The sequence below is a fragment of the Sus scrofa genome, chromosome 4 (genome assembly GCF_054392235.1).
Source record: "Sus scrofa isolate SSC_HxYL_T2T_F1_AM1 chromosome 4, Sscrofa_HxYL_maternal_Yorkshire_Landrace_v2.0, whole genome shotgun sequence".
In the NCBI taxonomy this organism is placed as follows: Eukaryota; Metazoa; Chordata; class Mammalia; order Artiodactyla; family Suidae; genus Sus; species Sus scrofa.
The window spans coordinates 95543434-95557549 of NC_139386.1; the positions used below are offsets into that span (position 1 = coordinate 95543434).

The 14116-nt window shown below is 38.4% G+C and overlaps 2 protein-coding genes across 3 annotated transcripts in view; both read left to right on the forward strand.

Moving 5' to 3' along the window:
• LOC100520241 (olfactory receptor 10J1) overlaps positions 1 to 14116 on the forward strand; it is a 323932-nt gene that overhangs the window by 102435 nt on the left and 207381 nt on the right. The gene's annotated exons all lie outside the window — the stretch shown is intronic.
• LOC100517340 (olfactory receptor 10J5) lies at positions 1872 to 7828 on the forward strand. The gene has a single exon (XM_003125675.4). The coding sequence runs from the start codon at positions 4984 to 4986 to the stop codon at positions 5911 to 5913; it is 930 nt and encodes a 309-aa protein (XP_003125723.2). The 5' UTR covers positions 1872 to 4983; the 3' UTR covers positions 5914 to 7828.

Here is a 14116-nt window from a genome sequence, read left to right on the forward strand (position 1 = left end):
GATCAAATGGAAAAAATGACAACATCATTTGCTACAGTTTCAGAAGAATCTTGAAGATTATTCGGAGGAAAGGGACTTATATTGGTAAAGAAGAATGGGCATTGGGCAAAAACAGTGAACTCTAAGTGTCAAGAACATGACATGCCTATTGGAAAGTCTCCCAGAAGGAATGTAACTACTGATACTCAGGCTGTGATTTACAAAGAAAGTCTGTCTTGCTAAAATGAAATTTATTAATAAATAAGTGTCCTTGGGAAAAAAACTAAACTTTATTTTTATCAGTGCCATCTCTCAGAGCCATGACAGGGATTAATCCCCCATCATCTAAAGTCAAGGACAGGGATAAAAAACCATCTAAGAGAAAGGGTGGCTGCAGGAACCTCAAAGCACCAACCACCTGGAAAAATAAAGAAGCCCTCTTTTAAATAAGATCCCTTGACACCTGTCTGGGATCTGACTACAGGTTCCCTTGAGATACTTAAGAAGTTTTGAGTAAAAGAAACCCCAGAGAGCAGGGCTAGTCAACATGGTTTTCCTTGGAGATTCCTGTCTTGATGTCTGAGTTTATAGGTGCTTCTTCTCTTCTTACAGACAGAGCTTCCAGGCCAGTGTCTGTGTCATGTGTGACTCTTTCTCTAAGCTGCAGCCCTATCTAGAGAGAAAGTAAGTGATTGTGAGATTATACATCCTTGAAGAAGCACCAGGGGTTTTGATTATTGTAGATGCTTTTAGATTTTATCTGTTTGGTGTTGGGCATTCCTATATGTCCTTAACTTGAGCAGGCTCTAGTCCCTCTTGAACCTGCCTCCCTTTGGGGCTAGGATCTGGGGTTCTAGGATGGGAAACATGATTTGTTGTAAGTATCAAATTCTGCAATAGTTTCTTTCCTTATAATTGCAATTCTTTGTCTTTTTAAACTGTCCCTTTTTCCCCTTTTATTTGGGATATAATCTTTATGATTAAAGCATTTGCTATATTATCTTTTCATTATATGATTCCATTTCAGTGTTCTTATTTTCCCACGAGGATAATCAACAAATAATATTTCTCTCTCTCACTCATCTTTCAGTGTCTCATACTATGTTTTCTTCTTTGTTGACTTAAAAAAAAATCTTGCACGGCTTCTTCCTATGACAGAGTCATATTAAGAATAATTTTAAGTGGTTTGTCCAATACTACATTTTGACATTGACAGATTCCAGATTAGGTTCCAGATTCCCCAAATCCCAGCCAGTTCCCATGTTTCTTACACTGAGTGCCTAAGGAGCTGTGGATGAAGCAGTGACAGAGATAGAATCTTAATTGTGGCCAAGTGAGAATTGTTTTAAAAATCAACTTAATTGAGGTGTAATATGTTACATAATATTGGACTATACAGTATTGTATGACATGATAAATACCATGCAATGTAAGTAATATTACAAAATGCACTAATTTAAGTGTACATTTTGTTGAATTTGGTAAATGTATGTACCTATGTAACTACCATCACAATAGAGAACATTTCCTTCATCCCCAAATGTTCCCTTGTGTTCTTTCTCAATTTCCTAACAATTCTGGCAGCCACTGCTTGCTTTCTTGCAATATAGATTAAAATTACATTTAGAATGTTCTATAAATAGAATCACATTGTACACCCTGTTTTGTAGGGAACTTCTTTGACTCAGTATAATGTTTTTAAGGCTCAGTCATGCTGTTCGTATTAGAAATCTTTGCCCTTTTTTTTTTTTTTTTTATTGCTGAGCAGTATTTCATTGTCTGGGTATGCTGTAAACACTGGAGTTTCCAGTTTTTTGGCTTTTAGAACTAAGCTGCTAGGAACATTCATGTACGTGTCTCTGTGTGAACACGTTTTAATTTCTCTTATGTAAATATTTAGGAAAAATATTGTGTTATGGGATAAGTATACATTTACCATTTGAAAAATCTGCTGAACTGTTTTACAAATTGGTTATACCATTTTATATTGTCACCATCAATGTTTGAGTTCCAATTCTTTCACTTCCCTGACAATATTAGGTGTTACGTTTTTAATTTTAGCCATTTGAGCGGGTGTATAGTGGTAACTCATGGAGTAATTTTATTTCTCTATGATGGCTAATGATGTTATAAGGTCGAGCATCCTTTCATGTACTTATTGACCATGTGTATATCTCCCTTTGTAAAATGTCTAATAAATATTTTTCCAGTTTAAAAAATGTGTTGTAGTATTGAGCTATAAGAATTCTTTATATATTCTAAGTACAAGTTTAGTATATGTATTACAAATATTTTCTCCCAGTCCGTGGCCTTCCTTTTCATTTTTCTAACAACGTCTTTTTTTTTTTTTGTCTTTTTTAGGGCCACACCCATGACACATGGAAGTTCCCAGGCTATGGGTTGAATCGGAGCTGCAGCTGCCAGCCTACACCACAACCACAGCAAAGTGGGATCTGAGCAGAGTCTGCGACTTAACACCACAGCTCACAGCAATGCCAGATCCTTAACCCACTGAGTGATGCCAGGGATCAAACCTGTGTCTTCATGCATACTAGTCATTCCACTGAGCCTATGGGCTCCCACTAACATTTTGATGAAGTTCAATTTGTGGTTTTGTCCTGGGTTTATGCTTTTTATTTTGTATCTGGGAACTTTGCTCATTCTAAGGTCATGATTTCAATACTTTTGGGGGGGGCTAGAATTTTTAGTTTTAACTTTTATATTTGTCTTTGATTCACTTTGAATTATTTTTCATGTAGGCCATAAGGTAAAGTTTGAGGTTTATTTTTTTCAGTATAGATACCCAGTTATTCCATCAACATTTGTTCCATCAACATTTATTGAAAATGCCATTATTGATATACTTTAGAATTTTATAAAAAATCAGTTGATCATGGGAGTTCCCTGGTGGTCTAGTGATTAGGATTTAGTACTTTTACCACTGTGGCCTGGGTTCAGCCCCTAGTCTAGGAACTGAGGTGCCACATCAAGCTGTGGCCATAAAAAAAAAAAAAAAGAATTGTTTGTGTGGATCATTTTGGGTACGTGTTTTGTTCCATTGAGCCATATTTCTATCCTTACTCCAACACCATGCTACACCAATGCCATGCTACTTTGATTACTGTAGTCTTCAAATGCAGTAGTGTAAGTTCTTTACCTTTTTTTTTTTTTTTTTGAGATTTCTTTGGCAATCTTGGTTTTGTGCAATTCCATATACATTTTAGAATGGGAATATGTTTTATTATCCTTACTAGAGAATCTGGTATCCTAATCTTATGTGGGTTATTGGAACAAACATGAGACATTAAGGAAAAAAAGTCCACTGAATGTGATGATAAGGTAGATTGTGGCTCCACAATTCTGATTTTGATTGACTGAAATAATGATAAGGTTATCAAGGAAGGCAGAAAAGTTGAGATGGGGACCTTTTCCAAATATAAGAGGGTGAGAGGTCTAGTTTGCTTTTGAAAATAGAAAATTTGTTATTTGGCAAGACTCACAAGTAGAGAAATCCAGAGGAAGGTGTGTCATAGACATAGGACAAAGACTGATGGTGGAAATGGAGATTTGAGAACAATTAACATAGAAATTATAACTGAAAAAAATTGCGAGGAGTGTGAAGAGAAGAAAGCAAGGGCCAAGGATTGACAAGAGAACAGTATTTACAATTTTAATATAGGCAGAATGAGCAGCTTCATGGAAAAGAACTAAACGAGTGCTGAGAAGAGAGAAAACTAGTGTGGTGTCATGGAAACCAAGGTCAGAGAATGTTTCCAGGAGGCAGAGTTTTCAGGAGTATAAAATGAATTGCAGAAGGACAAGAAAAAGGAAAAAGCAAAGTCTGACAGTGTTAGCAATGGAGACTTCTTTGGTGACATTTGAGAGAATGATTTTGTGAGAGTGACCATGATGGAATCCACTTTCAGAGAATTAAGTGGGTTGGGAGAGGAAGGCTGTTTCAGTAATTCTGAAATTGGAAAGAGAACAATGGAATGGTCTCTGGAGAGAACCACAGAATCACATGTATTCTCTCCACACAGGCTGTGTATCCTTGCTTTTTGACAGAGGGGACTGGTGGACCCTATTTCTTATATCAAATTCTGTGTTCACCAGATTTTTAAAAATCAATAAGCCGGTTCAGCTCCAAGTAGCTGGCAGCCTCCTTTCTTCTCTTCTTCCAACTCTCTTGCTTACATTCCCTTGTCCACACATTGAATTGTCCTAACCTTTTCCTATTACAGTGGAAGCTAAACAATGTCCTCTCAATTACCTGACTCTTTCTGGCTTTATTCTTAAAAGGACCCCTGGGGTCAGCAAAAAAGATTATGGTGGCAGGACGCCGAGTGAACAGTTTCAGTGGAGTGATCACAGCAGAAGTTGTTCTGCGTGTTTGAGGGTATGATGACATGTTTGAACCACGTTATCTCTGAAATAAGGTTTCTAGATGGAGAATTCAACTGAAATACAGTGTAAAAGTTCTTGGTGGACCTGTCACCAAATTCAGTCATTGCTTCTCAAAGTTTGTTGTCTTGACGTTTGTCTTCCTTCTGCTACATCACTGCTCCGTGAAACTCTCATCTTTATCATTTTCCTGACAGGTGCCATCTTAGTAATCCCCTTGTTGATAGTTTGTTTTGAGTGGTAGCTATCATTACTGATTGGGACACAGGGCATGACTTTTTCCTTGCTGCTCTGTTCCCCTTCCTAACATCGGTATGGTGTGTGTGAGGTGAGCTTTTGCTCAGAAGTCATTTTCATGCACAGGATGTAAGTCGGCACCAGAATGATAATGTTCACATGTGTAAGACCCCAAAAGGCACAAGTAGTTTTCTCTCTTCCTGTGGAAGGGCCATACACTTGAGCTTGCTGGTCACAAAGGAGGGAATTGGGCTCACACTCTCAGTCCAGCTATCATTGTCCCTTGTTATAAAGTCCAGCTGCAGATGAGAGGTTTTCCCTTGATGACTGACTCCTTTTCTTGCTTTCAGACACTGATACAGCAAAATGCAGAGAAAGAACTTCACAGAAATGGCAGAATTCATCTTCCTGGGATTCTCTATCTTTGGAAAGCATCAGATAACTCTTTTTGTGGTTTTCCTCACCATGTACATTTTAGTTCTGGCAGGGAACATCACCATTGTAACTGTCATCTGCATCGACCATCGTCTCCACACTCCCATGTACTTTTTCCTGAGCATGCTAGCTAGTTCAGAGACCGTGTACACCCTGGTCATTGTCCCACGAATGCTTTCCGGTCTCATTTTTCATAACCAGCCTATCTCCTTGGCAGGCTGTGCAACCCAGATGTTCTTTTTTGTCGTCTTGGCCACTAATAATTGCTTCTTGCTCACAGTGATGGGCTATGACCGCTATGTGGCCATCTGCAAGCCCTTGAGGTACACAGTCATCATGAACAAAGGAATGTGTGCTGGGTTGGTATGTGGGTCCTTTGGCACCGGTCTGGTTATGGCAGTTCTCCATGTAACAGCCATGTTCCGTTTGCCTTTCTGTGGCTCCATGGTGGACCACTTCTTCTGTGACATTTACCCAGTCATGAAACTTTCTTGCATTGATACCACTGTCAATGAGATAATCAATTATGGTGTAAGTTCATTTGTCATTTTTGTGCCTGTGGGGCTGATCTTCATCTCCTATATCTTTGTTATCTCCTCCATTCTTAAGATACCCTCAGCTAAGGGCCGGAAGAAGACCTTTGCCAGCTGCGCCTCCCACCTCACTGTGGTCATTGTCCACTATGGCTGTGCCTCCATTGCCTACCTCAAGCCCAAGTCAGAAAATGCAATAGAAAAAGATCTTCTTCTCTCAGTGACCTACACCATTGTCACTCCCCTGCTGAACCCTGTTGTTTACAGTCTGAGAAACAAGGAGGTCAAGGATGCCCTACGTAGAGCTGTGAGCAGAAACATTTCTTAACAGATTGAATCATTTTGTCAGGAGACCTTTAGCCCGGTGTAATGTGTGTCTGCTCACAAACATGCCACGATAACACAAGTTCATCAAATACAATGTTTGTGGAGAATAATGTCAAAGAGTTGAAATGCTTTTCTTTCTCATGCTCTAGGGGAAAGGCAGAAAGCAAGGTTTTTTGCTCTAGTGAATTTTGTTACCAGATACAAGAATCATTCAAAGACAGATTAAGACTGCTTGTTTCTATGCCTGAGGTGTTCTGTTTGGAAACCTCTTTTGGCCCTCACTTTACCTGGCTCCTTTCACACAGTCAAGTCCTTGACCCAGTCTGTAAAGAGATGTGGAAGAAGTCTTAGGAAATTAAGCAGCAGAGGCAGCTTGAGGATGGCTTTCATTCTTAGGAGTTAAATCACTTGCCCCTTAACAGTCATTTCAGAAAGGGTTTTCTTAGTTCTTGCTGATTGAAAAATGAACAGCCTCAGGAAAAAAAAAAAAAAAGAAAAAGTCACTTCTTTCACTATCCAACCATGTTAGCTCCTTCACTAGTATATTTCTACTTGTAGCCCTTCCTTCTTTGCAATCAAGGCAAAAATCTCTCTTGTTCCCTAGAGGCTAAGCTGGGAGAGAACCTATTGGTGGCTGTTCTCTGTAACTGCACTTTTATCCAGATGCATTTTTTATAAAGCCTCTTCTCTTTATAAAGAGAAGGTTGACTAGGCCTTTCAGATTTTAAAGTTATGTGTCATAGCTGCAGTGGCATTGAACAAGTTGTCTTAGATATTGGCCCTACTAATCCCAGCCTCTAAGGCAAATGCCCCGAATTCCCTTCTCTTAGCAAATAGTGCAGGCTTCCTCCTTCTCCCAGTACTAATTTATATCAAAATAAGTGTAACCATGCTATAGTGTTTCACTTCCTCAATGAAGACTGTGGGAATATTTTTTGCTTATCTCTACTCTGAGACAGAGCTGGAAGTCCCAGTAGACACTGATATGGAAACACGTATTTTTCACATACTCCCACTGCTTCCATCCCCTGGTCAGTTCCTGTCCCTTACATTCCAGTTTTATTTTTCTGTTCTGAACCATAGAAATAGTATTGATGCATCTTCTGGGCGACCTGCAATTTTTTCTCGGTTCCACAGATCCCTATGTGAGAAGTTCAGCAGGGTTGGGTCTCTCTGTACAGTGTCCCTTGTGGCAGCCTCTCACAGTGGGGGGACATCATAGCTGATGTCAGTGTATTCATGATGACCAGCACCTGATATCCCTCTAGAAGAGGCATCTCCTCCTGAGGTTCATAATGCCTTAGAGAGTAGTGTTTGGAAAGGTTTCAGGGTTTTTTTTGAACTTTATGGAATTATTCACTAAATTTTTTACACAAGTGTAAATATGCCTTTTCCATCATATTCTTGAAGAATTTTCTCTGCTGTAAGTATTTATTCCCTCAAATCCTAACAGAAATATAACACAGCATCCAACCTCCCTCTTTCATAGACCACTTGCTTCCATAATTTCCTTAAACTCTCTTGGAGAAGCACTCTTTGACTCTATTTTTGCCTAAATGGGCACTGCTGTTTTTCAGTAGGTTGGGGAAATGGAAGGTGAGTGGTTCTCAGCTGGCAGGTTGAGGGATAATGGGTGGTGGATAGATATCAGAAGGCCCACATGGTCTTTACTGAAAGTTTTCTTAGAGTTCCCGTTGTGGTGCAACTGAAACGAACTTGCCTAGGAAGCAGGAGGTTGTGAGTTCAATCCCTGGCCTTGTTCAGTGGGTTAAGGATCCAGCGTTGCCATGAGCTGTGGTGTAGGTTGCAGACTTGGCTTGGATCTTGCGTTGCTATGGCTGTGGTGCAGCTCTGATTGGACCCCTACCCTGGGATCCTTCATATGCTGCGGGTGTGGCCCTAAAAAGCAAAAAAGAAAAAAAGTTTTCTTGCTTTCTCTCATCCCTTCCTCTCTATTTCCTAAGTGTTTAAACATCATTCCTGCTCCTCCCTCTCACTCCTAAAGGTGAATTGCCTATTCGTGTTGTTTTAGACACTTTGCATGACGTTAGCTTTCTAGAGGAAACAGTTCCTACAAGAGAAATGCAACAAGTAGTACAAGAGTAGGTACACTTATGTGGACACAGATCCTTCCAGTAAAATGAATCAGGAATAGTGAATCATTTTATTGCTGTCTCCTGTAATCTATTCATAATACTTGATTGCTGGCTAATGTGGAGGTTATCTTGATTATCTTTGTTTTTGTTGTCACAATTCTCCAATATCCCATTCTACCCATAAAGTTTCTTCATCTTGCTCCTCTTGTGCATTGCAAATATGTCTCTTCTTTTAGCCTTTTTTTTTTTTTTAGGTTTAGCTCTTTTGTTCATCAGAAGAATAGCCATAATATCATATTTATTCAGTATGTTATTTTGCAAGCATCGTGTGTTAAGCAGTTAACCAGCTCCAGGGTTCAATAATGAGTAATACAGGGACTTTGTTTCAAGTTACAGTCCAATAGGGAAGACAGACAAAATAGCAAAAAATACAAAAACTTGCTATAGGCGTTGTATTTTGGGGTCATGAGTGTTGTACAAAAAGAACTGGTCAAATCTAGAAGGTCAGAAAATAACTCAGAAAGGTGATGTTTAATTAACTTTTGGTGGCATTGGGTCAGTGGAAGTGTGAGAGGGTTGAGGGAGGACAATCAAGGGAAAGAAAAGAGCCTGAGCAAAGACATACAAGCTTGGAGAAGTTGTAAGTCCTAGCAGGTGGATTATTCATCTTTGTTACCGTGTTGAATATTAGCCTGAGAAATAGTAGGTGCTTAATATATCTTAGAAAGATGAATGTATGAACAAATATAAGTAGAAGGTCTTGTCCAGGGATTTACAAGTTTGTTTTGTTTGGGGTATATAGGGTGTTTTTTTGTTTTGGGACAGAGATACCTATCTGGAAGGATATCCTATCTGTAGACTTCCATCACCTAAAGTAAATTAACAGAAAATAACAGAGTAGAGATGACAGTAATGGGAGCATACTTGAAATTACTTTTCCCCATTGCAGGATTGCCTATAAGCCATTCTCATTTGTTACATAATCAGTTGACATTCATATATTTTTTGTTAATTGGTCACTTAAAACTGGGCTAGGAAAAAAAAATCCTTCTTTTGAAGGAAACTGGATCAACACTGGGTTAATGTTTTAGCCATAACCAGAAAAACAACAAACTTAAAACTGCTTGATAGCTTGACATTTAAGACCAAGAGTTAAGATATTTTAATACTTACCTTTTATAAAAAATTGTGAAACAGACTATTAAGGATCTTACAAGTTCTGAAATAGGATTTTCACAGTGTTGACTTTGTAGCTTCTCTAGAGAAAAACCAGTTTCACTTGATGGCCTTTCACATTCTCTATTTGCAATGCATGATGGATTAGAGAAAATAGTTGCAGCACTACCAACAATAAGTAGAATAAAACATTTTCTTAATGAGTACAAATGTTTCCAGAGGGAAAGAGGAGGGAGGTGGGCTGGAGGGATAAAATTAAGCCAAATTAAGATGGGTAGTGTGTGGCACACAGGGCTTAATTTTTAAAAAGGCATATTTAAAGGGTGCAAAATCCCAGATCACTTTCGATGCTGCTCCTGAAGTGTGCACACATGTGTGATAGTATGTGTGAGTGTGTGTGTGCATGCACTGGTGTATTTTTGTGACGGGAGAGATAACATTTGGGAATTTTAGATGAGACAAGCATCATGGTAAGAGGCAATAACGCTCTACTTGAACTATTTTATTTAATAACTGTCCCTAATATTTATGTAGCTCTTCACACCTCACAAAGGTCTTTCATACTCATGACCTCATTTTTTTTTTTTTTTTTTTTTATTAAATTTTATTTTCCCACTGTACAGCAAGGGGGTCAGGTTATCCTTACATGTATACATTACAATTACAGTTTTTCCCCCACCATTTCTTCTGTTGCAACATGAGTATCTAGACATAGTTCTCAATGCTATTCAGCGGGATCTCCTTGTAAATCTATTCTACGTTGTGACTGATAAGCCCAAGCTCCCGATCCCTCCCACTCCCTCCCCCTCCCATCAGGCAACCACAAGTCTCTTCTCCAAGTCCATGATTGATTTTCTTTTCTGAGGAGATGTTCATTTGTGCTGGATATTAGATTCCAGTTATAAGTGATGTCATATGGTATTTGTCTTTGTCTTTCTGGCTCATTTCACTCAGTATGAGATTCTCTAGTTCCATCCATGTTGCTGCAAATGGCATGATGTCATCCTTTTTTTATGGCTGAGTAGTATTCCATCGTGTATATATACCACATCTTCCGAATCCAATCCTCTGTCGATGGATATTTGGATTGTTTCCATGTCCTGGCTATTGTGAATAGTGCTGCAATGAACATGCGGGTGCATGTGTCTCTTTTAAGTAGAGCTTTGTCCGGATAGATGCCCAAGAGTGGGATTGCAGGGTCATATGGAAGTTCTATGTATAGATTTCTAAGGTATCTCCAAACTGTTCTCCATAGTGGCTGTACCAGTTTACATTCCCACCAACAGTGCAGGAGGGTTCCCTTTTCTCCACAGCCCCTCCAGCACTTGTTATTTGTGGATTTATTAATGATGGCCATTCTGACTGGTGTGAGGTGGTATCTCATGGTAGTTTTGATTTGCATTTCTCTTATAATCAGCGATGTTGAGCATTTTTTCATGTGTTTGTTGGCCATCTGTATATCTTCTTTGGAGAAATGTCTATTCAGGTCTTTTGCCCATTTTTCCATTGATTGATTGGTTTTTTTGCTGTTGAGTTGTATAAGTTGCTTGTATATTCTAGAGATTAAGCCCTTGTCAGTTGCATCATTTGAAACTATTTTCTCCCATTCTGTAAGTTGTCTTTTTGTTTTCTTTTGGGTTTCCTTTGCTGTGCAAAAGCTTTTCAGTTTGATGAGGTCCCATGGGTTTATTTTTGCTCTAGTTTCTATTGCTTTGGGAGACTGACCTGAGAAAATATTCATGATGTTGATGTCAGAGAGTGTTTTGCCTATGTTTTCTTCTAGGAGTTTGATGGTGTCCTGTCGTATATTTAAGTCTTTCAGCCATTTGGAGTTTATTTTTGTGCATGGTGTGAGGGTGTGTTCTAGTTTCATTGCTTTGCATGCAGCTGTCCAGGTTTCCCAGCAATGCTTGCTGAATAGACTTTCCTTTTCCCATTTGATGTTCTTGCCTCCCTTGTCAAAGATTAATTGACCATAGGTGTCAGGGTTAATTTCCAGATTCTCTATTCTGTTCCATTGGTCTGTCTGTCTGTTTTGATACCAGTACCACACTGTTTTGATGACTGTGGCTTTGTAGTATTTCTTGAAGTCTGGGAGAGTTATGCCTCCTGCTTGGTTTTTGTTTCTCAGGATTGCTTTGGCGATTCTGGGTCTTTTGTTGTTCCATATAAATGTTTGGATTGTTTGTTCTAGTTCTGTGAAAAATGTCATGGGTAATTTGATAGGGATTGCATTGAATCTGTAGATTGCTTTGGGTAGGATGGCCATTTTCACAATATTGATTTTTCCAATCCAGGAACATGGAATATCTTTCCATTTTTTTACATCTTCTTTGATTTCTTTGATTAAGGTTTTATAGTTCTCGGCATATAGGTCCTTTACCTCTTTGGTTAGGTGTATTCCGAGGTATTTGATTTTGTGAGGTACAATTTTAAAAGGTATCGTATTTTTGTATTCCTTTTCTAATGCTTCATTGCTGGTATACAGAAATGCAACTGACTTCTGAATGTTAATCTTATATCCTGCCACTTTGCTGAATTTATTAATCAGTTCAAGGAGTTTTGGGGTTGAGTCCTTAGGGTTTTCTAGGTATAGAATCATGTCATCTGCATACAGTGACAGTTTGATCTCTTCTCTTCCTATATGGATGCCTTTGATTTCTTTTGTTTGTCTAATTGCTGTGGCTAAGACTTCCAAAACTATGTTGAAGAGCAGTGGTGAGAGTGGGCATCCCTGTCTTGTTCCAGATTTGAGTGAGAAGGCTTTCAGTTTTTCCCCATTGAGGATTATATTTGCTGTGGGTTTATCATAAATGGCTTTGATTATATTCAGGAATGTTCCCTCTATACCCACTTTGGCGAGGGTCTTGATCATGAATGGATGTTGAACTTTGTCAAATGCTTTTTCTGCATCTATTGAGATGATCATATGATTTTTGACTTTTTTTTTTTTGTTAATGTGGTGTATGATGTTGATTGATTTGCGTATGTTGAACCATCCTTGTGAACCTGGGATGAACCCAACCTGGTCATGGTGTATAATTTTTTTGATATGTTGTTGGATTCGGTTGGCTAAGATTTTGTTGAGAAGTTTTGCATCTATATTCATCAATGATATTGGGCGATAGTTTTCTTTTTTGGTGGTATCTCTGCCTGGTTTTGGAATGAGGGTGATGGTGGCCTCATAGAATGTCTTTGGGAGTATTCCTTCTTCTTCAACCTTTTGAAAGAGTTTAAGGAGGATGGGCACCAATTCCTCTTTATATGTTTGATAGAATTCACCTGTGAAGCCATCTGGTCCTGGGCTTTTATTTGTAGGGAGTGATTTTATGACCTCTTCAATTTCATTTCTAGTGATTGGTCATGACCTCATTTGATTCTAGAAGCACTCCTAAAAGTAAATACTACGGCCTCATTTTCAGTTAAATGCACTGGGGATAGATTAAGGGACTTCCCTAAGGTCACATACACCATTAGAGACAGAAGTAGGACTAAAACAGAAGTGAGCCTCAATTATAGATAGGTTAAGCCTAAATTCCTTGTCCTTGTATTCCATCCATACGTGCGCACATATACTTACACACTTTATTCTTATCAGGGTCTAAGGTATGATGAATGAGTAAACTTTTTAGATGATGCAGCTTCATTTCAATCAGTATTGATAGACTCTTCCTGAAGCGTTCTCTTTCCTGCCTTTGTAAACAAAGTGTATTGAACCTCGTGAATATATTTCTTTAAATGTTTACCATGGGCATTTAAATCTATCTTGTGTAGTTCATTGATACCTTTAGTTGGAACTGAGCTTAGATCAGAGTCTTTGCTTCTGAATTAAATGACCCCCCTATTCTAGTACTTTGTGAAATTTGTGTTAGCACGTTATGATTTCTCACCTTTTAATGATTCAGTTTGTTAATCAACAAATATGACATGCCTATCCATTCGGCGTATCAGGCATTGTGTTAGGCACTAAATGCAGAAATCAATAAAGTCTGAGCTTTGCTCTTGAGTACCTCACAGTCTGCTTGCAACCCTTTCCAATATACAGTGTGATTGGTACTAAGCACAGAGTACTGTGGAACCCCAGGAAAGAAAATGGCCTAACGTGGTAACTTCACCCTTTCATGTATTGGAAGGATCAGGTCAAAGCAAATGAATTTGGCAAGTCCAATTACCACTATAGGGAGACTTCTGACATTGTGCCTACTCAGAAATAACAAGTCTACCAAGATTAAGAAATCCAAGAATTTCTGTAATGTATCTTCCACAGTGTTTAGAATGTAATTAAAACATGCTCAACAATGGGAATAAATGGAAACATGTGACCCATAATCAAGCAAAGAATAGTCTATAGAAGTTAACCTTAAGATGGCCCAAATTAGTATTCAGGGACTTAAAAGCAGGTAGTATATGTAGGTTTAAAGATTTACAGGAAAATATGGCATAATGAAAAAACATGTGGATTCTTGGTCAAGAAATGAGAGCTATAATAAGGAAGAAATAGAATTTATAAAACTGAAAATTAAAATACTTGAAATGAAAAATTTACTAGTCTGTTCAACAGCAGATTGGAGTTGGTTAAAGAAATGGTCAACTTGATCAGGTTGAATAATTTCTATTGATCTTAAGAACAGAGGGAATAAAAGAATGAAAAGTCACAATGATCCATGCAACAATACAAGAAGGCGAATGTCCATGTAATTAGAGTCTTAAAAAGAGAGAGAATGTGTCACAAAAATATTTGGAGATGTACTGGCTAAAAATTTCCCAAGTTAGTGAGAAATATAAACTTATAGATTCAAGCACCTCCATGAATCTCAAGCAGTATAAATACAAAGAACATCAACTTTATGTACATCAGAGCTGAATATATATATATATATTAATGGCCTTACCCATGGCATATGGAAGTTTCCAAGCCTGGAGTTGAACCCA